The following is a 26,464-nucleotide window of genomic DNA, read 5'->3' as shown; positions in this document are numbered from 1 at the left end:
GATGCCGATAGAAAAATCGGCGAAACATGTAGGACGATAAAATAAAAAGCTACTTGACTATCTTTATAAAAAAAGTGTAATACTTTATACACATTATAGTCAAGAAAGAATACCACACAATGAACAGGATCGACGAGATCACCAAACGAAGGGTTCGCAATCTTGAAGGATTAAAATGCAAAAAGGCTATGTATTTAAACCATCTGACTGTTTTAAAAAGACGTAGAGACAACAGCGTGATCCCAAAATTTCTTCGTCTCAAATATTATTTACCACAGAACTTCGTTTTCACTTCTCAGAGAAAGAATTTTCCATACGAGAATCTTGCTAAGCAAAATAGACTCACAGTGCTATAACGTATTTACACATATCTCTAATAACCTTGACGTAGAGACATGGCAACTATTAGACAATAGGATTAGCAACAGTTATACCAAAACCCTTAACCACAGCAAAAAGACGCAAATTGATAAATTCAACGTGCTGTATGATAATCATATCAACTACAAACCGTCTCTGCCAGATAACCAAGTTATAATTAACCTATCTAAACACGTTGTAACAAAACCCGAGATCTCAATTCTCAAAAAAATGATTCAATTTTGCCTTAAAACTTACTGCTATTCGTAAAATAGAGTTCATCTGCAACTTAGAAAAAGCCATCTCATTGCTACCACACCCAATAGCTAATGACTTACGACTAAAAAACAGCATAATCCTTTCCGCTCCGTCAAGATCTCCTAACTCCAACTCTAACCAAATGGAAAGAAGAACACTGCTCAAATTAAGGAATAATAAAGACATCATCATACTTAAAGTTGACAAAGGCAACAATACAGTTATATTAAATACTAAAGATTATGAAGAAAAAAATTAAAAATCTATTATCTGACACGTCTGTCTATGACGTTCTCAGTACTGATCCTACCCTAAAAAACCCATAACGACTCCAATGAACTATTACGTGGATTGACTAACTGGCCTATAGAAGTAATAAGAAAGCTAAAATCAATGCACCCACTAATTCAAAGGTTGTATGGCGTTCCTAAAATCCATAAAGAAGGTATGCCATTACGTCCAATAGTTGATGGAATCTATTCTCCTACTTACCAACTGTCCAAGTACCTTGCAAAGATTTTACAACAACACATTCACATCTCGGATACTTATATTAAAAACTCACAGCATTTTATAGAAAAATTAAATAACATCCCTATCTATGAAGATGATATATTAGCAAGTCTGGACATTACATCTTTGTTTACAAACATTCCAGTTGTTGAAGTCATCAACATCTTAGACAACTTGTTCCCAAGAAACATCACTACTTTGTTCAATCACTGTTTAACTTCTAACTATTTCATTCGGCAAAAAAACTGTCTACAAACAACTCACCGGAATAGCCATGGGTAGCCCTCCCCCCTTCTCTCCTCCTTGTTCTGACTTATTCATGGAAGATCTAGAGGAAAACAGCTTATCCCAAATCATCCCAAAGTCGAAAACTTGGTACAGATATGTTGATGACATCTTTCTCATTTGGAATCATACGAAAAAAGAACTAATGGATTACCTCAACCAAATCAATAGTTTCCACCATACCATCAAATTCACATTAGAAATTGAAAAAGATGGAAAACTGCCATTCCTAGACATCCTAATAAAGAAACAAACCAATAATAGTATCAACCTGTCTGTGTATAGAAACACCTACGAATACTGGACGTTACCTCCATTTCAACTCGTCTCATTATATATCCCAGAAACTTAGCATTATCCACATGCTAAAGAAAAGAGCTATACAATACACAACAGACCAAGATGACCTATAAAAGGAATTAACTATGATATCCAGAGAGCTATCTTTAAGTGGTTATCCAAAAAGACTCTGCAACAAGATTCTCTTTACTGATATACCACAAAAGTAACGTGATGACGTCCAATACACCAGTTCTATTACTATTACAATTGTCAGCAGCATTTCTAAAAAACTAGCTGACTTTCTAAAACGACATAATATTAGAGTAGCATTCAAGCCGGTCAACACTATTGGGAAATTTTTAAGATCACCGAAACACCCTCATCCATTCTATAAGTACTCTGGAGTATATAATATACCTTGCTCATGTGGTATTAGTTACGTTTGTCAGACCTCTAGAAGATTAGAAACGAGAAAGAAAGAACACATAGTATATGTCAGAAACAACAGACAAGACATTTCAGGCCTTTCTTGCCACTTTGCCTCTACCAGCCATCTCATTGAGTGGGATAAGAGTCATATGCTCTATATAGAAGAGAACTACCATTCAAGAACCTTCAAGGAAACAGCTACAGTCGTCCGACAACTGGAAACCTAAACAAGAATCAAGGTCTAATCCTACCAGAAATTTGGAAAGCTTTAATTAGTCCATTAAACATCAAGGAAATGAACTTTCACGCCAATTACATCCTGTGTCATAACAAATAAATCACGTTCCCGAAACACGCGCATTGTCTCGCGCAATACTAATTTTTTGTATGAATTAGAACCATCAGTTATAACCTAGCCTGTTACCGTCATATAGCTTACTAGTTTGTATTTCCTGAAGATGCCGATAGAAAAACCGGCGAAACATGTAGGACCATAAAATAAAAAGCCACTTGACTAACATTATAAAAAAAGTGTAATAGTTTAAATAGTGCTTTTTTTCTTTTCTTTTCTTTTTTTTTTTGAACAGATACTGTTTTTGGTGCATGATTTTTATTTTATAAATCTTATAATTGTAATTTTAGCATAATATTGAAAATGCTAACATTGTATAATTTATTATATTATTTAATCGGTTATTGCAAACTTAGATCTATTTAACATTTTATGATAATTTATTATAGAGCCTGTGTAGCTCAGTAGAAGTGGCTAAAAAATTAAAAAAAAAAAAATTAAAAAAAAAAAAAAAATATATATATATATATATATATATAATGATAATAATAATAATAATAATAAAATAATAATAATAAAAAAATAATAATAATTTTTAAAAAATAAATAAATAAAGTTTTTAAAAATAATAATAAAAATATTAATAATAATATATAGGTGCGCCTATATATAAGGGATAAGAATGTTATATATGTGTATATCTAATTGTGTAAGGGGGAAAAATTGAAATGTAAATAGCAAATTACTCCTTAAGCTAAGTCAATACTATTCTAGTAATAAATATGTAGATTAAGATATATTACCAGAAATATGTATATGTTCTTGTATATACAGACACATGGACGGTAGAAATGTCAATTGTAAGAAATGCAGATAACAGAAGTTCATAACATGATAATAACCCAAAATGTTAATAGGATATATTATCCATTTATAGACCTGTAACTAATTCTGCAATTCAGAAAACTTTGTATATAAGAAATTACAGATTTACCTCTTAAGTTAAGCAAACAATATAATGTTAAAGCAAGATGGAATTCTTTTTTTGTAAAAATAAGAGTGCCTACAAAAAAAAAAAAATCTGCATGAGATATAGAGATAGTACCAAAATATATGCATATATAAATGTATATAAAAATATAAGCAATGTATGTATTTTAAGAATAAGATGTCTGCATTTAAATTAAGTTAATAAAATAATCATCCAAAATCAGTAGGACAATAAGGGAAATAGAAATTGAGCATGTGACATGTTGTATCTTATTTAAACAGTGATTATAATTTTCCAAACGTATAACCAATCTGAAATAAAATGAGTGTTTGGTGGGGGAAACAGAGAGGGGGGTAATTATTCATGTTTTCCTTAGGGCAATTAGTTCTGTATAGTACACATATATATAATATTATATATATATAATGTATATATATATATATATATATTAGTATAATCTATAACCCCTTCGTTAAGTAGTAAACAGCATTAATAATTTTTTTAACATTAACATTAACATTTTATCATTTTACAAAGCATTTACATATATACACATATTTACATATTACATATATTTTTTTACAGTGAATTTCATACAAATTTTTCTGTTTTTTGTATTCTAAAATGCGTTAATAATAATTACTATAGATGGTCATTTATAGTTTGCAATTGGATAAGGTTACACTTTTTAACAGCATTTATAGTATAACATTATAGTAAGTTATATATATTTTATAATTTTTTCTTTTTAATGATTTTAACCGCTGTAACTACAGCACTTCAATGTAATAAATATTTTTTTATTTTATTTTTCCTTTCTGTTGATCTCAGTTGAGATGTAATGCCTCAGCTTGCATCATCAAAGCTTGTTAACGAGCTTATCTGAGGATGACACCGGTTAGATATACAGTATGTATTTTTTTATTATTATTGATTTGATTGCTGTGTTGGAAGTAGGCTGATGTTTGGGAGGCCAAATGAATGATCTGAAAGGTCTGATCAAAGTGAAATTGCCGATATGTTCTGGTGTTATTGCATCTGTCTTGGTGGTTCACATTCTTTTTTTTATTGTGGTATTCTTTTTGAACTAATTAGGAGACTTTTGTTTTCACTGTGGCAGCCTTTCTCTGTCTTCTGAGTTTTTAATTTGTTTCGGTTTTGAAGTTTATGACTTCCTCAAGAATATCATAGCATCTCTGATCCACAAAAATTGGTAATTTTTTTCTGGTTTTGCTTTTTTTGGTTGGTACAACGGATTCTGGTTGAATGGTGTTAAATATTCGGATAGGAAGTTTGGTGTGTTGTCTTGCAATGCGTACAAGTCCTTGGTAACTGGTTTTTTTTTCTCTGCTGGCTTTTTTGAGATTGTCTCTTGTGGACTTGTTTGTAAGACGAACAATGACTGGTGCAGATCGTTTCAAGCCTTGTTTTTTGCTCTTCCTAGGAATCCGATTTACGGTATGAATGTCTTAAGCTGTAGGGGATGTCAATTGCATGACCTAATATTAAAACTACGTCTCTGTGGTTTTCTGTAGGTGCAGTTTCAGAATGACCATTTATGATAAGATCTTCTTTATGTTGTTGCTGATTTAAACGTTCGTATTGTAGTTTTAGAGAATGAAGTTCTTGACGGAGTTCGAATGTTTCTTTCATCAAATTGTGTTGCCTGTCATTTAGTGCGTTTTGATGTCTTTTACCGTATGCAACACTTTTATCACTGATATATTATTATGTTTGACCAAATATTCATATTCGCTACATTTTTTGTTATTTGTTAGTTCTGTTTGTCAAATAGTTCTTTCACAAGATCTACTAAGATGGCTTTTATAGTCTCTAGACCTTTTTCTATTAGTATATTTAAAGAGTTGAAATTATAGGACTCACCTGCATTTTTTTGTCTGTTCAGTTCGTCATCTGATTTTGCCTCCGGTATAATCGGCTACGTCGTAGGTGCCTTAGGTGCGTTTCGTTGTTCTTCCTGCAGATTGCACACTTCCATTCCTCACGTGTGCATTGGTTTTAAATGGCCAGGTTGTTTCTGAAAAGCACGCACATCTTAATTGTAGAATCCTATTGCATTTCGTACAGGCTATTTGATACAAGCTATTTATCATCCGTCAGACGATAAATTATCCAGGCATTTGATACACTTCATGACTCACCTTTCTTCCCTCGAGCAATTGTGGCATGATTGTAAAGATCGCAATGTCTTTTGTTATAATAATAATAATAATAATAATAATAATAATAATAATAATAATAATAATAATAATAATAATAATAATAATAATAATACGTTTCTTCTGTAGAACAAAACAAAGAACAAAATACATTTGTATGGAATTGCCATTCTCATAACATGTAAACCGTTGTAATTAATTTTCAAAATTAACATTTTATTTTGTCATTGCGGAAAAATATCTGTAATTCAGATATGTAAAAATCTCTGTAAAAATCACTAAAGCATATAATATTCATTTCATTACTGTCCAAGCTGAATTATCACAAAATCCTTATTCTAACTTTCAGTTCTCGACGAGATGCACTTAAATGATGCAAATTGACAATATTTTAGAAATCAGAGCAAAATATTTATAAAATAAGATGGAAAGTTAAAGTTTCTTGGAAAAATTTACATTTTATTTTTAAATAATTAGAATCAAAATGTGAATTCAAAGTTTAAATTTAAAACACTGTTATAAAAATTGAATATCTTATATTAAAAATAAAAAAAAAGCTGTAGTTATTATGATATGATGCATTACAAAACATATCACATAGAGTTAATGTGCTGCAAATAGCTCCAATTGACAGTTGATAAATGGGGATGACGTAACATGTGTACACAAACATATATATATATATATACACTCACTAGTATTAATGATCAGCGACTGCCACTTTATCCAAATGACTGAATCACGTGCATCTATTAATATTAATATTTCAACTAGACGCCGCTTATGTAGCTCATTCTCTGCTTGTTTATTAGTATCAATTACGCATTAAGTATAATTAATGACAATTTGCACTAAATCTATTTGACTTTCACCGTGTGTTGATTGTAATTTAACATAATAACTAGTTCTTAAAAGAACTGGGCGATGGACTGAGGGTTGATCTAACCAAAAAAGTCCTGTTTAGGACTTCCAGGATAACAAATGGCAATGCTGTAGCCAATGAAGTTTTAACTGAAGCTCGGCTATTGCCGTTACCCATCCATGATGACTAGAGCTTTTTAGCTCAATAACACTCCATCCACAGAGATTTTCTTCATTCAGATGACGGGATAAAGAGTCAAGGACTCAGTCCATCGCCCAGTTCTTTTAAGAACTTAAGAACTAGTTATTATGTTAAATTGCGATCAACACACGGTGAAAGTCGAATAGATTTAGTGCAAATTGTCATTAATTATACTTAATGCGTAATTGATACTAATAAACAAGCAGAGAATGAGCTAGATAAGCGGCGTCTAGGTGAAATATTAATATTAATAGATGCACGTGATTCAGTCCTTTGGATAAAGTGGCAGTCGCTGATCACTAATACTAGTGAGTGTGTATATATACACATTGAACGGCATCCCCATTGATCAACTGGAGCTCCTTGCAGCATATCAACTCTATGTGATATGTTTTGTAATGCATCAAATCATTTAAGGAAATGATCAATACAAATATCATCAAATAATGTTGTTTTTCATTGGCTGTGAATATTTTCACAATCACATACCACAGGGTTCATATTAATGGAATTTTCTATCTCTAAGCGCCATTTCCCCTAACTATATCTTATTGTCAAAATTTGTTTCTTATTATCTCTTTAGGGTACTTTTGAAGATATTTCGTCCACTGGTTCTCCCTATGCATTATACAGAATGGATGAACTTTAATTTGAAACACCCTTGATATATAAATATTTGGAGGGTTTCTTTACATTCAATATTAGAACATTTGCGATATTCGAGTACACAACATTTATATATATATATATATGTGTGTGTGTGTGTGTGTGTGTGTGTGTGTGTGTATGTGTGTGTGTTATTTTACATATACATCTATATATCTATATATATCTATATGTTATTTTACAAAGTACAGCAACTAAGTGTTGCATATTACGGTTCATTTTCTACATTAGATTTCTATTAAAAAATTTAATAACAAGTTTCATTATTACAATTATGATTATATATTATGAGCTTACAACACTGTTTACTAATTGTTCTGGTTTGTAACAATGAAATTCATATAAATTCTTATATTTTCTTTCTTTCTTTTTTTTTCTATAATGTATTAATAATAGTTACTGTAGTTGGTAATTGATAGTTGCAGTTGAATAGGATTACATTTTTACAGTATTTATACAATTAACGTTCATAACTGTATTAATATTCATAACATTATTTACTGAATAAATATGAACTCCGATATATATATATATATATATATATATATATATATATATATATATATATATATATATATATATATATATATAATTTTTTAACTTGAGGATATTGTATATTAGGATAACCAAGTTATTTTATAAACTTGGTTATTTTAACTCCTAATCCCAAGTATGCAAACAATTAAGTTTGCGTCTGAAACAAAGTTCAAGTCTAAAGATGTTACAACACCAGGGCAACTCATTGTAAAGGTGGGTAAAGCTCTGATCACTATTCTTAGTATTTTCCCATAATGTAAAGCACATCTCACTAGAAGATATATACTGCAATGCATTATGGGTGGGGTCACTACGCAGACCGGTTTGAACTTTTTTTTTGAGGTCTCCTCAAAAAAGGTTGAAACTTGAACTTTGTTTCAGGCGCAAACTTAATTGTTTGCATACTTGGGATTAGGAGTTAAAATAACTAAGTTTATAAAATTACTTTATCCTAATATACAATATTTCCAAGTTAAAAAATTTATTACATCTACATCTCCTCCAGAGATTTTTATTAAAAATAAAAACACCTTGTTGCAACTTCTATAGGTAAAAGTGATAAGGCTCCGTATTACTAAAACTTGGTATGGTATGTATATATAGGGTCTAGCTACTCACTGAGGAGACCTCAAAAAAGGTTGAAACCGGTCTGGGTAGTGACCCCACCCATAATGCATTGCAGTATACATCTTCTAGTGAGATGTGCTTTACATTATGGGAAAATACTAAGAATAGTGATCAGAGCTTTACCCACCTTTACAATGAGTTGCCCTGGTGTTGTACCATCTTTAGACTTGAACTTTGTTTCAGGCGCAAACTTAATTGTTTGCATACTTGGGATTAGGAGTTAAAATAACTAAGTTTATAAAATTACTTGGTTATCCTAATATATATATATATATATATATAGTATATTTTTATTAATGTATTCAAGTACTGTAGTTGTAATAAATGTATTTGTTTTCTTTGTTTTGATCTCAGCTGAGATGTCTCATCTTTCATTCTCGAAGCTTTTTATTAAGCTTATCTGAGGATGACACCGGTTAGTTATTGTTGATCGGTTTGATTTCAGACTATTGTACTTTGTAAGGTTCCTGTATTCAAAAGGTAGTTTATTTAACATGTCTAGGTTGTTGAAGCTTCGAGTTATAGGGGGTCTGAGGTCTTGTTATACGGTATGTATTTCTGACTGTCCTGTAGCTGGCATCGAAATAATGTTTTAGCAAAGCTGCATAGTGACATAAATGTTTTGCTGTCAGTATTATGTGTTCTGACATTGCAATGTATATAAGGTCGTTATTTTCTCTTTGTTCCCAAAAGATCAGTTTTATCATTTTGTACTGTAGCGACATTAATCTATTTAATTCGTAGGGTGCACAGAAAGCATACGTTGTTATAACGTATCTTTCTGTATATTTTAGCGTAGTGCTTTGTATATTAGTGTTTTTACGCGTGTGAGAACTATGTCTTTCAACCTGTAGAGTTAGCCAGTTATTGTTCGGAGTTTGTTTTATAGATGGTCTATGTCGCTATTCCAGTTCATACCTGCATCGAAGTAGGCAAAACAGTACCACTGTTTTGCCTTCTTTCCATACCTTAGGAACCCCATCCAATGCAAGACTTCCAACTGTGGTGCACATTCCTTTAGGAATACATGATGATATGTCATCTATTCCCACAGCCTTAATTCACATCTAACCCAGCCAACATCTGATACACCTCTGTTTCTATCACTTCCAATTCTCCTAATACTTGCTTATCATAATATAAATCTGCTCATAATAATATGTATGTTGAGCAGATTTATGTCATGCTGTATATTTGATTGAGCTATGCTTGCATTATTAAGGATGGATACTATAGCTGTATCGCCTGCGTATTGGAAGATCTTGCCTTTGAGAGGTAGATAGTCAATATGGTGTATGTAGATGTTGAATACAGTCGGGAAGAGAACAGCTGCTTGTGGCACTCCAAAAATAAATAAATAAAATAAAATAAATAATAATAATAATTTTCTTCAATTTATATATCACTTTTTTTTAAATAATTAAGGATTTTCCCAGTTTGTTATATTATTATAATAATTCTGGATTATATTAAGTCGTCTAACTGATATTGACGACAATAATTATATAATGATCACTTTAGGAATAGAACAGACCATAGTGGCCAATAAAATTCTGATTTAAAGTAACCTTAAGGGGAAACTAAAGCTAACACTGCCTGGTTGGTTGAAACAATTCACTGTAGTTATGTAAGTGACCCATTACTGGTGAAGTCACAAATAGCCTTTCGAATCACAATGAGATTTATGTCATCCGCAAGATGACCCCATTAATTACTACATACTACTGTATTCAAAGCATTATACCGCATGGAAGGATTCAGATAGCATTTTCCCGAAATTATGTATGCTGACATAATAAACATTGCTTCAATAACCTATGGTAACACGTACAGCTGTCACCAGCTGATATTCACCTGTTATCCATTGTTATATTTATGTCATACTACGTAATTGCATAACTCATTTAACATTTCTCATATCTAGCACTATGCGTATGTGGAGATCACATGACCTCACTTTTGTGCCTCTTATGCAATTCTTCCTTGAATTTGCTTACCCGATGATAACGTTCTGTATATTAACACCTCAATACCGAAAGCGCGTTGTAACAAGGATCCTGACAGCTTAATTGCTGTTTCGCGAGAACTCTGTTACGTAATAACCGAAATAGCTAGTTTTACATAATATTTCCACATGAATTACACACGAGCAGAATTTAGTATATAATTGTTTAAAAATGTGTTACTATATCAGTGGATATACTAACAAATACGAATTTGGTTAATATACTAATCATCTTTATCATTTAAAGTAAAACATATTACTTAGATTAATTTAAAATAAATATAGATTAAAAATGAAAATTAAAATAATAATTATCTCATTTTAACCTTTCAATACGCAATTAATTAAGCTAAGCCTAATTTTTTAACCCAGTCCTGTAGAATTACAACTCATGATTGAAAATAGAAAATAATCGCATTTTCCTACTTAACTTATTTACAATCAAATTTAAAGTTATAGTAAGATTTTTAATCTATAACAATAATTAGAAAACTCGAGTATTTAATCATTTTAATAGCTTAATAGCTTTTTTTTCTAAAAATAAAGTTAAATGTTGTTTAATATATAGTTACACCATAATATTTCCTAAAGATTTATTATTGAAACAAGCAGCAAGTGCAGCTGCACGAAAATCAGATCGGGGGAATCAATCGACCGTTAGATGCGGTCGATTGGTTCATTAATGCCCTTGGGGGTGATGGATAGCAACGCAAAGCTGTACCAATGAAGTTTAACTGAGGTTCGGCTGTTGCTCTTATCCCCTTGGGCGACGAGTTTTTGAGTTCGCTCTCTTAGGGTTTTTGCCTTAAGGGAGCACTTTGAGTCTCCGGGGAAGGTGTTCTCCGGCACGGCCCGCTGAGGGGCTTTGTCGGTGAATTATTTTCCTCGGAATTTGAGCGGTTCTGCTCGGTAATCGAGTTTCACTGAGTAGAACCAACGCTGAGATTTGGACGGTCTTTCGCCCACGAATGAGTGGCCTAGAGATCGTCCGATATTTTTGAGATCGAACCTTTACTTACATAGTCGATTGGTTCATTAATGCCCTTGGGGGTGATGGATAGCAACGCGAAGCTGTACCAATGAAGTTTAACTGAGGTTCGGCTGTTGCTGCTACCCCTTTGGGCGAGGAGTTTTTGAGTCCGCTCTCTTAAGGTTTTTACCTTAAGGGAGCACTTTGAGTCTCCGGGGAAGGTGTTCTCCGGCACGGCCCGCTGAGGGGCTTCGTCGGTGAATTATTTTCCTCGGAATTTGAGCGGTTCTGCTCGGTAATCGAGTTTCACTGAGTAGAACCAACGCTGAGATTTGGACGGTCTTTCGCCCACGAATGAGTGGCCTAGAGATCGTCCATATTTTTGAGATAGAACCTTTACTTACATAGTCGATTGGTTCATTAATGCCCTTGGGGGTGATGGATAGCAACGCAAAGCTGTACCAATGAAGTTTGACTGAGGTTCGGCTGTTGCTCTTACCCCCTTGGGCGATGAGTTTTTGAGTTGGCTCTCTTAAGGTTTTTGCCTTAAGGGAGAACTTTGAGTCTCCGGGGAAGGTGTTCTCCGGCACGGCCCGCTGAGGGGCTTTGTCGGTGAATTATTTTCCTCGGAATTTGAGCGGTTCTGCTCAGTGGTCGGGGAGCCCGTCACGGAGTGGAACCAACGCTGAGATTAGGACGGTCTTTCGCCCACTATGGAGTGGCCTAGAGATCGTCCGTATTTTTGAGATTTCACCTTTACTTACATAGTCGGTCGATTGGTTCATTAATGCCCTTGGGGGTGATGGATAGCAACGCAAAGCTGTACCAATGAAGTTTAACTGAGGTTCGGCTGTTGCTGCTACCCCTTTGGGCGAGGAGTTTTTGAGTTCGCTCTCTTGGGGTTTTTGCCTTAAGGGAGCACTTCGAGTCTCCGGGGAGGGTGTTCTCCGGCACGGCCCGCTGAGGGGCTTTGTCGGTGAATTATTTTCCTCGGAATTTGAGCGGTTCTGCTCAGTGGTCGGGGAGCCCGTCACTGAGTGGAACCAACGCTGAGATTAGGACGGTCTTTCGCCCACTATGGAGTGGCCTAGAGATCGTCCGTATTTTTGAGATTTCACCTTTACTTACATAGTCGGTGATTGATTCATTCAATCCAATACCCTTGGAGGGTAATGGATGGCAATGCTGTAGCCATTGAAGTTTTAACTGAGGCTCGGCTATTGCTGTTACCCTCCTGCCATGATCAGAGCTTTAAGATCAGAGCAGAGCAAGAGCTTATTTTTATTTTATTTATTTAAGTGAGTACTTTTTAGGACTTCCAGGGTAACAAATGGCAATGCTGTAGCCCATGAAGTTTTAACTGAGGCTCGGCTATTGCCATTACCCAGCCATGACTAGAGCTTTTTAGCTCAATAACACTCCATCCACACAGATTTACTTCATTCAGATGACGGGATAAAGAGTCAAGGACTCAGTCCATCGCCCAGTTCTTTTAAGAACTATTTTTATTTATTCATCAAAATGAGTGGGATTGAATGATTTGGCTGGGAAAAGCCAGATCTGGGCACGACGAAGAGGTGCTCTTTACGAACATAAAAAACAGCTGGGGACAACCCTTTCACCGGGACTTAGCTTGGAGAATTGCCTACGGCAGACTCCCGGTGAAACTTGTCAAATCCACCTACAGCTCGCGACCATGTACTCTCTTCTGCGACGTCTGTGGTGCAGTAGAAACTGTGGGGCACCTCTTCTATCACTGCCCGCCAGTACAGCGTGTTTGGCGTAGACTGGCCGAGGTGCTTAAGATCCCAGTGCTCACACACGCTGAAGTAGTCCTGCTACAGTTCCCGCCTCCGATAACCAAAAAAAGGAAACACCTGATTTTCCTACTAAACGTGATCAAGCATCACATCAGGAAAAAACACTTTCTCACTGAGGAGAACCGCATTTATCTCCGTATTAGGAACTGTCTCTCTGCCGTTTCCTGGAGCAAGAAAGGTACCGGCTGGGCGAAGACAGGTTCCTCAGGAGATGGTGCACTTATAACCGTTTCGTGTTATAGGTGTGGGCGCGCTTTTCGTACCCTCCCCCAAACCAACATCCATGTTATAGATCTCTATCTAGTTCTCTATTCCCAGTCTCAGGCTTCTGTCCGTAGGTCGGGGTTGACCTGAACAAACCCGGACTGCGAAGGCCAACACCGAAGTGGTCCCAAGCCCTTTTCAGGGCGAGGTCTTCCGGGCCAGGTCATCTCCCTTCTTTTTCCTGGTCATACTGTTCTGGGTTTGCTCGGCAAACTCATTCCTCTCTGGAATTGTCTTTCATATAGTCTTTAGATATATTTACACTTGTTAAATTTGCTTAGTCTCTCCTTTTTTTTCCTTTTCAGGATTTTTCCTTTTTAAAAGTGAAAAATCAACGACCGTTTTAGAAGCACCCCTGGGGGGGTCAACAGCTAAAACAGGTCAGCTGAGGCCTCTTTTACCTACTCTACTACTATGCACTCTATCTTGATTTCCTCTCCTACTATCTGCTGAATCTCAGCCTATCTTACTCCACAGGCCAATGATGAGATACGTTGAACTCACAAAATATATATATATCGTGAGATGCGGTGATTAATACCCTTGGAGGGTAATGGATGGCAATGCTGTAGCCAATGAAGTTCTAACTGAGGTTCGGCTATTGCTGTTACCCTCCTGCCATGATCAGAGTTTTAATAGCTCAATAATACCTTATCCCTACACTGTCCTCTACAGATAACGGGGAGGATGAAAAGCATTCTTGCTTCGCCCCTTTAAGCCAGTCCTTATAATTAATAAAAAAATTTATTTATTATTTAAGAGTCAAGGGAAACAGAAACTCTGTGATTTTCAGTTTTTGAATGTGTAGTGTGTCAGTTATTTTATATTTTATATTTTATATTTTATATTTTATTTATCATTAAAATATTGTGAAGTGTCCCAAAATATGAATATACCCAAGTATGCATATTTTCATTCTCTTCCTAGATCATCTTGTGCGTTTTTTAATTTCAATTTCACCGTATTCTCTCTATCATTACAATATTAAAATTGCAATGACCAAATAGAAAATTACAGCTACACGATATATGACTAAACATAAATAAATAAATATGCAAAATATCATAATTATAAATAGGCTTTTAATGTTTAAAATAATAATGCACTATAAGAAATTTAACACTGAAAAAAAAAATAAAATAAAATAAAATAAATCTTGTAAATTAAGAAATTTCGTTTTGGGTTCATTACAGAAATACTAAATGCTGAAAAATGTGTAATAGCATAAAAATAACAAAATAAATGATCAGATGGTTGCCTATTTTACGTCATGTTGTATGGAATAGTTTGGCCTGATCCAAGTGATGCATTTGGATCATCAACGATTTGAATAGTTCACATTTTCAGTCAGTACTTGTCAACAAACAAGGATATCTAAAGTGGTGTACACAATTTTAAAGAATGCTTACACAAGAATCGCTACGGTTCTTCCCTCTGGATAATTATTTTTTGCCTCTATCCTATAAGTACTGCTTGGAAAGAAGTCAGCGGACACTCCATGGGTAAGGTGCATCGTGCCATGTAACGTGTCACCTGTTCAAGCAGGTATAAAGGAATATGATGCTCCCAAGTCTCCGTGCGATTTTGTGAAGGTGAAATAACTGCCAGAAGGGAACGGTCAGAGTATGAAAGATGCGTTGTGATAGGATGCCAAGTTGCAGGCCTATCTGTTTGGCAAATTGTTAATAAATGGAAGTGAAATGGAAGCGCAGCGAGTTAACTGCAAGTGTTACCCGCAGTGGACGACCACCACAATCACCGATTATAACCGTAGGATGCTAAGACGGATAATATGTAAAAACTGTCATTTGTCGGCCGACAGGTTGAATGGGAGTTCCGGACATCGACTAAAACACGAATGTGCACAAAATTACTCAGAGTCATTATTTTGCTGGTTTTTGGCCTCGGACTTCTGTTTGTAGCACCACAAACATTGAACTCCGAGAAGTATCTGAATATTCTGGACAATGCAAAGCTTCCTACTTTGTGGCGTCTCTGCGAAACTGACCATTGTCTCTTTCAGCAAGACAATTAACTGTGTCATAAGGTTACTACTGCCGTAATTGTGTTGTTTGAGAACAGAACGTCACCAATCTGACAGGCCTCCACAGAGCTTGATCTCAGCCGTACTGAATATCTGTGGAATAACGTGGAGTGTTGGGTGAGGTCAAACACCTCATTACATGTATACAGGAATGGCTAATCCAAAATTTCCATTGATCGTTACCGTACGCTGGTGGATAGTATGCCCTGTAGGATTTCTGCAATCATTGCAGCAATAGGAGGTCCTACACTTTATTACGGTGGGCTCTGTGGCTGTTTGTTTCTCACAGATGGTGTCCGTTAACTGCTTTTCAAGCAGTATATATATATATATATATATATATATTGTTTTTTTTTTCAGAGGATGGAAGAGATGACATTTTTGAAAAAAAAAAATCATAATAGACAAAGTGTTACAAACAGGTATGCCGATATCCCCGTTTTTTTCTTGAACACAGTACATACTGGCATTTGTTTGTTTGTGTGTGTGTGTGTGTGTGTGTGTGTGTGTGTGTGTGTGTGTGTGTGTGTGTGTGTGTGTGTGTGTGTGTGTGTGGTTTGATACTTTGAATTTGTCCTAAAAATCTTTTAGAATAGTAATAAAATAATTCAAAAAGAATTTAGCTATTATTTTAAATATAATTTATAATGATGATGATAATATGATATATTATCATCATCATTGTTGACGATAGCACTGACTCATAATAATTAATTTGCTCAATAATCTATTATCTCACTTTCTCTCCCTTTAAATACAAAAGGGAGCACCGACTAACAAACATCAAACATCCAGCTCTATTTACTTGTAGCATTATTTTATTATCATATGTTTTGAATGCTAAAAAAAAGAAACTATTCCAATAAAAAATGTTGAATTCTCGTATTATTTTAGGTCATAGAATGCGCAGTAAGAGGCAATTTATTTTTTTAAGTTTTTCTCCAGAGTAATGTTTTGTTCAAATATTTATTATGTCAGAAAAAGTTTAAGAGGATGGTTGTTTTGTGCATGATTGTTGAAGTAGAAGTATGCAAGCAATCTTACACCTGTAGAAGGAAATAACTATCTTGAAATAGAATATCTTTGTGTTGAGAAGTTTGTGACTTCATGGACGTAAAGCATCATTGCGCGTGCGATGGAAAAAGAACAAAAATCTACCACAGCGTAGCATAAGATCGATAAATTGTGAAGATCGTCTGAATTTTACATCTCGTAGATGTCATGTCATTCGTCATGATGACCTGGAAATGCATTTCGTCTGCCTGACGCTATCCAACGGAAGCGTCCTCGATTCTGGGGAGAGAGAGAGAGAGAGAGAGAGAGAGAGAGAGAGAGAGAGAGAGAGAGAGAGAGAGACCAGTGAATTAGATGCTTTGTCATGACATGTTCCAGTGCAATGTTCACATTTTGTCAACAAACGAAGTTTGCTCTGGTAGTTTGATTCATGTTTCTTGAAAGCTACCTTGAAGGAAGAACCGATTTACACTTTATAGAGAAAGTGAGATATTTTGCAACAGAGACTCTTCTGGAGATCAATGATTTCTATTTTTGACATCAAGTTGTATAAGTGCCTCTACGTACATTACAAGTGCCTTTATAAAGCACATATTGTAAAGATAATAAACTAATTTATCCATAAAGCATGGGATCATATTTCTGTATATAACAAAAATTTAGGCCAGATAGAGAAAGCACCCCACACGCAGAGGCGTAGCTAGGGGACGGTCCTCCCCTACCCCCTCCTTTGAATCTTTTTGTTCCAAATATTGTACTATTACTGCGAATTTTTCTCACAATTTCTGTAAGTGTTGCTAGTTGTGAGAGGAGTTTTTCTAAATAAAATTGATTAATTCTGTTAGCAAAATCGTCGATTTTGCTAACAGAATTAATCAGTTAACCAAAATTAACAGAATTTTGGTGTGTATTGAAAGGGGCGACAAACTCAGGGACCGCCCCGGGGGAAAAAAGCTCTAGCTACACCACTGCCCACACCATCTATCGGTCAAGCAACGAACTGACATACGTGTCCTAAATAATCTATATATCAGTATTAAATGAAAGCGAAACATTAAAACTATAAACAATGATTGGGGATCAAGAAATAGGTGATGGAATGTGGGGGTCAGAGGAATATTTCATATTCATAATAATGTTAGACATAATAGCAATAATCGTGAATATATTTTATGACTAATGATAAAATAATCTAACTCGAAGCTGATCATATTGAATATTTTACACCAGAGACTCTAATTTTTACGACTTTACGACAAATAGTCGAGAAAGCATGGGAATATAACAAAGATCTGTATTTAAGTTTTGTCGATTTGGAAAAGGCATATGACAAGGTGCCAAGAGAGAAGCTATTCAATACCCTGCAGTCATATGGTGTCAATGGGGCATTATATCAAGCAATACTTAGTCTTTATTTGAGTTGTAGGTCAGCAGTTAGAATTGAAGGAAGTACAGGAAGATCGTTTAATGTTAAATCTAGTGTGAGACAAGGATGTACATTATCCCCTCTGTTATTCATTATCTATATGGATCACATTATGAAGGAAAGTGGTATTCAATATGATATCGAAATTGGAGATGTTAATGTCAGCTCTTTGCTTTATGCGGATGATGTTATACTTCTAAATAAATCCGCTACAAGTCTGCAAGATTCTCTGACTAAATTGAATAGCTGTTGTAAGAGATATGGTACGAAGGTCAGCAATAAAAAGACAAAGAAAATGAAAATAGGCAGAATCATTGAAAATGTCAACTGTGTTGTGAATGGAGAACCTGTGGAACAAGTAAAACATCTCAGCTACTTAGGCACGATTTTTACTGAAGATGGTAAATAAAATATAGAAATAGACAACAGAATCAGCAAAGCTGGTATGGTGGGAAGTCAATTGAATAAATTCATATGGAATAAGAGAGAAATTAGTCGGAACACTAAATTAGCTGTATACAAGACAGTGTTCAAACCAGTTTTACCTTATGGATCTGAGAGCTGGGTCAGAAGTAAAACACTTGACCAACGACTAGAGACCGCAGATATGAGAGTCCTGAGAAAGATTATAGGCATGAACAGATGGCATCAATGGCAATATCATATTAAAAATGAGGATATTAGGAAAGAACTTGACATTGTCGGCATTCAGGAATGCGTTAGCAGAGCTAATCTCAGGTGGTATGGTCACTTAACCATATGGGCGAGGAAAGATTAGCAAAACAAGTGTTATCGGCCAGGTTGGCAGCAAAACGACCCAGAGGAAGACCAAGATATAGGTGGATTGATACGGTACAAAGTGCCTTAGACGATAGAAATATAAGATCTGATAATGTTGGAGTCTTGACAAGTAACAGACTGATTTGGAGGAAAATTGTAGATAGGATATTAATAATGATGTAAATTTTTCATGTAGTACTATCATATCCTGTACACCCCTTGAGGGTACATAGCAGGAATTTGATGATGATGATGATGACTCTATTTTTTCTCTTTCATTACTGAAACAACTTTAAACCTCCTCGCCATATTTTCAAGACCGTAACTCAACTGACTGGAGCGATACAAAAGCGATGGTTATCTGCTTGAATCAGCGCTGAAATTGTTTGAATAGATGACAGTGACGTCTTGTAAATTATCCATCACGATGTAATGTGTTGCTCTTTTAATAATTTAGATTATGAAAAAACGTTTAATGAATAATTTCTTTAAAGTCAAAGAAATTATTCATTTTGAATAATTTCTTTCATTTCTTTGAATGATTCATCTAAAAAAAGGTTAAGAATATTTTAAAAAAACTCACGGTTTCATCATACACCATTTATCAAAAATTATCTTTCTAATTAGTAATTCATCACAATAGCATGAAAGTCGGTCGTAGCGGAATGTGTTGCTGTTACCCTACTGCCATGATCAGAGCTTTATTTAGTTCAATAACACCCTATCCTTACACTGTCCTCTACAGATAACGGGGAATATGAAAAGCATTCTTGCTCCGCCGGTCTAGCCAGTCCTTTTAAGGACGTTAAGGAAAGTCGTAGATGTCGCATTGCATGGCACTAATAATACGGAATCTAGAAAAGGTAATGAGTGCTAACAGACTGCAGAGTATAAATGAATTATGTACTGATATTCCTCAATGTGAACGTAGATATCTGTCATATCTACGTTCACATTGAGGTGAACTATACTATACTGATGAACAATTATGACCTCAGTTGTGTTTTGTGTATATTATACTCATATAGCAAAATCTTGCAGAAAAACGAAGCGAAAGACATTAAAGATGACAAGAATATGTGACAAGAAGACTTTATTTTTAAGTACTTGAATTAATTTTGAAACTGACCGTAAATTTTTGAAACAGATCTATCTCTCATAATGTTATAATATTTATATTCACATGCATATATATTCATGAATTACATTGATAGTAGAAATATCTAGGTTCTATGAAAATTCATCGAAAAACAGTTAATGGAAAGACAATTCATCGAAAAGGCAATTCATCGAAAAAACAATTCACCGAAACTGTTAACTAAAATTTCATTAAATTGATCCAGCCAAAGCGGAATTGCTAATATCATTTCGAAACCTTTTTTCGAAAATGTTATGATAAAAGTGATCCATTTAGAACAAAAACTGAACCATGCAGACGGCTTCTTGTACCGACAACTTCTACTGATCCCGCTAAGTCAGAGAGTTATTGTAATACATAATTTGGAGACGTTATTTTTTTTTTGTTGCCCCGAATATAGCTGAACTGAAAACTGGAACGGTTCGACATTTTCTTGTAAAAGTTTCAAATAGCGAATCTGAGTCAAATTCATCCCATAATAATTGCTGTATTGAAGTCGCATACTAGCAACAATAATAATAATGGAGCCTGCGTAGGATGACTTTTGCTCCCGGAAACAGGCAAATCAGTCCCATGAACAGACATGAAAGTTATCGAAAAAGAAAGACAATAATAAACCACATTGTTCTATAATTATTGCCTATTAAAGTAGCACTGTTTTCTCACTTTGCACGGTTCAGTATTTGTTCTAAATGGATCGCTTTTATTATAACATTTACGAAAAATTAAAATTTTCGGTGAATTGTTTTTTCTATGAATTATATTTTCGACGAATTGTCGTTCGATGAATCGTTCATTCGATTAATTGCCTTTTCGATGAATTGTCTTTCGATTAACTGTTTTTCGATGAACTCTCCGGATACCGTTTCTCATCATACATTGTACCTTATATATCATTCATTTAAACTATGACTAAATCATAAATTATTTTTTATAAATAATATAAATAAATATATGAATGAGCATAAATTATTATTAACCATATATATATAAATATTACTAATACATTATCTATATTCATTATCATAATCAAATTCCTGATATGTACCCTCAGGGGAGGGGTAGAAGATAATTGTGATAGTTCAGATCAACAATTTTCCTCCAAATCAATCTGTTATTAATCATATGTTACATGATTCCAATATTATCACATGATAATATTGGAATCTTGTATATTATCTTATATTTCTGTCTTTTAAAGCGTTTTTAATCTTGGACTTCTTCTGGATCTTTTCCCTGCCAGCCTGGCAAATAACACTTGTTTTGCTAATCTGTTTCTAGCTCTGCTGCCATTGCTAACAATAGCGAGTTCTTTCCTAATATTCTCTTTTTGGATGTGATACTGCCATCTGTCCACTCCAGTAATCTTTCTCACAACTCTCATATCAGAAATCTCTATATTTTATCAAGTGTTTTATTTCTAACCTAGCTCTCAGATCCATAAGTTAAAATTGGTTTGAACACTGTCTTGTCTTGTATTATACAGCTTTTTGTATATAGTGTTTGACTTATTTCTTTCTTAGAGTATATACACTTATTCAGACATCCTACCATACCCGCTTTATTAATACTGTTGTGTATTCCCATATTTAGTTCTGAATTGACAAAATTTTATAGAAGGTTATATTTTTTCTTTCTATAGGAGATTCGGCATTCGCTGGTAAATCTTATGGGATAGTAGGCTGTAGAAAACGAATATATATTTGGAAATTAATATGAAATTGATATTTTAAAGGTCTATTCATCTAATTTATAAATTATTTATTCCTTCATTCTCCCTTTCCTTAATTTTTTTTTTCGTTTTCTTTCTTTTTGTATATGCTTTATATAAATTTTTTTTCTGTTTGCGGTTTGTTGATTCATCAGATACTGCACGGTATTTTATGAAGAGATTTTAAAATAATTGAAATTTTTCTGTGGTTCAGATTTTTATTTCTTTTTAGCTAATCAACCTGTAAAAATTCAAAGAACAAAATAAATTATATGATGAAAATTCGTGAAATAAATGGAATTTTTCTCCCACAACCCAAATGAAATTAGTTGTAAAGGAATAAAGATTGAGGGAAAAAAACGATACCAAGGAAGTTTGTTTCAATTTTAGTAATGAAATCCGAATAATAATTGTAATAGTAGACGAAATGAAGGATATAGAAAGCTAAAAAATAATAATAACCATAAAGATAAATAATATTTAAATAGTGGAGATAATTGCTTAATCTATGCGTGTGCTTAATGTTCTGTAAATAAAATAATTAAATCCGACTTTTATCTTATTAACAATAATTAATTGGAAGTTGCAGATAATTACGGTGAGAATTTCTGCATCTCATGCCCTACTTATCACAATTGTAATCGCTCATAGCATTAAAAAAAAAAAACAAAAAAAAAAAAACGTTTGGTGATTGAAGATTATTCCTTGTCTGTCAACAATGAGAGGCGCCACCTGTACCCGAAACTTAGAAGTAACTTTTATTTTATAAACTTTAGCAACGTATATCATCATTTCTATTCGTGATGCAAATGTGTGCTGAATGTTTAACGTCGAACACCCAATTTATTCCCTTTCCCTGGTATTTTATATAGGGAAGGTAACCTCTTTTATATAGGGAAGGTAAGAACATTCCCTATTTAAGAACTTTCCTTAAAGTTCCTACGTTTTATGCAAAATCAATAATTACCGTCTATCGCTATCATAGACTAAAGGCTTCCTATATTTCTTTACAGCCCCCTAAGCAAAATGGAACGCCCCCTCACGTGGGAGTGGTCCCAAGGCCCAGCACCGTCAGTTATCAGGTCAGTTAGAACCTAAAAATACGAAACTTGTAGAGTAGAAGAATTGTACACCATATTTTTTTAGAAATTTGGAAGATTTCTTTTTAAATTCAGTGTTAGTAGTAGAGTAAAATTTGGAATAAATGCCTTAAAAATCTAAGGTTTTAACGACTAAGTCATGCACGTGGTGTGCCTTTCTTTAGATGCCTTGTTTTTGTTGGATAAAATAGAAGGCGCAGCTTCTTTCAATCGATTTCTGAAACATAACATCAGGACTGATAAAACAAAAAAAAAAACGTCTGATGACGTCATCTCGCTATGGATTTTTTTGATTGGTTGTTGTACTTTTCAACGACTAAAGAAGAAAAAGAATCGCTTTTAGTTGTTACTATAAAGAATTATTTTCTGATACAGTAGTTACTTTTTAGAAATTTATTTATTTGTGTTTACAACAATCTTACGTTAATCTATACTCCTTTGGCAATATTGAATCTAAAATCTACTTGAATGACCGTAGAATATCCGCATGTTGGAGAGGATTGGAAAAAAACGAACAAAAAAACAAGTCTCCCAGTTGAAAAGGGCAGACGAATGAGAATTTCTTAAAGATCTGTTTTAGGTGATTCGCTCATATTATCTGAAAATATCGAGAACAGTCCAAATTTATGCATAGTACGTAAGAAATGAACAGTGTAGGCAAGGAAATGATTCTTAAGAATAAAGTAAACTGTATTGGCGATCAATGATGTTAGGTTTCAAGGAAGAAAACAATATGGCTGTCTAACATTGGTGAGTGAGCTAAACTGTGGGTTATATTTGAGAACCCTAATTTAGAAACCAAATATGATAATACCAAGAATAAAGCCTAGAAGATCAATTTGTCAAGATATTAAAATATAACGAGGATATTAAATATTTCTATACTATTTTATATACCAGATTTTAAAATAATAACGGAAATTTAATATTCTCATTATATTTTTGTAATTTTACAAAATTATATACTATAAGCTCTATTTTTTGATATTATATAATTATACACCTATCAAAAATTCACTCATTAGTGGGAAAAACTTCAGAGTGGCGGTGATTAATACCCTTGGAGGTTAATGGATGGCAATGCTGTAGCCAATGAAGTTCGAACTGAGGATAGGCTACTGCTGTTACCCTCATGCCATGATTAGAGCTTTAAGAGCTCAATAACACCTTATCCCTACACTGTCCTCTACAGATAACGGGGAAGATGAAAAGCATTCTTGCTTCGCCCCTTTAAGCCAATCCTTATAAGGATAAGGGGAAGAGTGGGGGTGAGGCGAGATGATGGATTAATACCCTTCGAGGGTAATGGATGGCAATGCTGTAGCCAATGAAATTCTAACTGAGGCTCGGCTATTGCTGTTACCCTCCTGCCATGATCAGAGCTTTAATAGCTCAATAACACCTTATCTCTACACTGTCCTCTACAGATAACGGGGAAGCATTCTTGAAAAGCATTCTTGCTTCGCCCCTTTAAGCCAGTCCTTATAAGGAATAAGGGGAAGAGTGAGGCCAGATAATACAATCGACCGTGAGATGCGGTGATTAATACCCTTGGAGGGTAATCGACGGCACTGCTGTAGCCAATGAAGTTCTAACTGAGGCTCGGCTATTGCTGTTATCCTCCTGCCATGATCACAGCTTTATATAGCTCAATAACACCTTATCCATACACTGTCCTCTACAGATAATTGGTAATATGAAAAGCATTCTTGCTTCGCCCCTTTAAGCAAGTCCTTATAAGGATAAGGGGAGGAGTGGAGGGTGAGGCGAGATGATGGATTAATACCCTTGGAGGGTAATGGATGGCACTGCTGTAGCCAATGAAGTTCTAACTGAGGCTCGGCTATTGCTGTTACCCTCCTGCCATGATCAGGGCTTTATATAGCTCACTGACACCTTATGCCTACACTGTCCTCTACAGATAATGGGGAATATGAAAAGCATTCTTGCCTCGCCCCTTTAAGCAAGTCCTTATAAGGACTATAGAGGGAATCGACCGTGAGATGCGGTGATTAATACCCTTGGAGGGTAATGGATGGCAATGCTGTAGCCAATGAAGTTCTAACTTAGGATCGGCTATTGCTGTTACCCTCCTTCCATGATCAGAGCTTTATAGCTCAATAATACCTTATCCTTACACTGTCCTCTACAGACAACTGGGAAGATGATATTGCACTTGAGATTTTTACCTTCAGGTTTATGAAAAACCCAACATTTTTCAGGCTATTGAAACCTAATCAAGACACTAATAAAAGGCGAATATCGAAGCTACTGGGCAGAAATCGTGTCATTAAAGTAGTGCAAGGACAACTTCCATGGCGAAGGTGTAAACTCTCTTTAAAATGTCCAAACTTATGAAGTTTCGTTTGGTTTCAAAATGATGACTAATGCTTAAATATCCTCATTATATTTTATGAAAGATGATACTTTTTTAAAGATGGCTCAGGCGTGCAGTAAGCAGGATACAGGTCTTCCATCTGATGATGAAAATCATCCATCATCTAAAGGCATTCACCAACATCCCTACCATTGTGTGATTCAGGCCAATAGCCCGTTAACTACACAGTAAGCTGTTGACAAAAGTTTCGTTATTTTTTATAATAAGTAAAGTGAGAATAATAAGGAAATAGTTTATGTGAACTGTCGTTCCTCAAATTAAATGCAAGTGAATGCATTTAATTTGAGAGAGGGTAATTTAATTTAAATAGAGGTTAAGATGTCAACAAAAATGGAGATTAATTCAGAGATGGATTACTGGAGCCAAAATTGCATACTAACACATCATGCAATAAAAGCGTGATGTGTTAGTATGCAATAATAATGTACTTAGATTCCCAATGAAAGAGCTGCATAAATATCCAGACTGATTTCATCTGAGATAATGCTACAGAACAAAACTGATTTCTTTAGCTTTCTGTTTCCATAATTGTAAATTGAGGTATACAAAATACAAATGGAGAAGGAAACACGATTTTTAAATCTCAATTTCGATATCTTACATTTATTATCTTACATACTTTATACATGTATTTTTTTTCAAAGTTTGAATAAATAAAGCTGATTTAGAATGAAGAAGGAGGATCTGGACTGTACAGAATTTTGTTAGTAATGAAAGGTTTTTTGGATTATGCAAATAAAATAGTAGTCCAGGAAGACAAAGACGAATTATATTTTCCCTTCACATGAACTCTGCTCTGGAGCACATATATTTGCCTTTTTTAAAATTAAGATTTTGGGGTTTCAATGGTCGGAAAACTGTTTGACATTGTTGGTGCTCATCACAGACCGGGTAGAATAGCGAAAAGAGTAAAAATTCTCCATTCAATATCAGCAGATCCAAGTCAGAAAATTATATGTTTTATATGTGAACTCTCGGTAGGTCTCTGATGAAACCTAACGGCTCCAAACAGATATCATGCCAGGAAAAAAAAATCCTAATAAAAGACAAATGTCTGGGCTCGTCCGCAACTACCATGGGGAAGGTTATATTCTCAGAACCATTCTGTTAAATTTCTAAACTGATTTAGGTAATTATTAGTATGGAACTCTTCTGATGGCACAAATGCGCTGGTGTCACATTATATGAGTTTAATATGAGTCTCAGAACAGGGAATATTCCACAGGTGTGTAAAAAATTTATGGTAATTCCATTGCACAAGGGTGGTACAAGGAGTGATGTATCCAACTATCAACCAATCAGTATCTCAGG

The 26,464-nt window shown here is 34.5% G+C and overlaps 1 protein-coding gene across 2 annotated transcripts in view; it reads left to right on the top strand.

The window, feature by feature from the left end:
- LOC150100112 (transient-receptor-potential-like protein) overlaps window positions 1–26,464 on the top strand; it is an 88,022-nt gene that overhangs the window by 41,017 nt on the left and 20,541 nt on the right. The window contains exons 10-11 of one of the 2 annotated variants that reach the window (XM_090402966.1): window positions 5,025–5,032; window positions 14,655–14,686. In XM_090402966.1, coding sequence (XP_090259092.1) covers window positions 5,025–5,032; window positions 14,655–14,686 — 40 coding nt within the window. Of the gene's footprint in view, window positions 1–5,024; window positions 5,033–14,654; window positions 14,687–22,668; window positions 22,738–26,464 lie in introns of both variants that reach the window. The other variant, XM_090402965.1, reaches the window with a different exon arrangement.

Source organism: Typopeltis vanoorti, chromosome 13 (assembly GCF_054136105.1).
Source record: "Typopeltis vanoorti isolate ZY-2024b chromosome 13, IOZ_Tvanoo_1.0, whole genome shotgun sequence".
In the NCBI taxonomy this organism is placed as follows: Eukaryota; Metazoa; Arthropoda; class Arachnida; order Uropygi; family Thelyphonidae; genus Typopeltis; species Typopeltis vanoorti.
The sequence above is the reverse complement of the archived record's forward strand: the minus strand, read 5'-3'. Positions and strand labels throughout refer to the sequence as shown.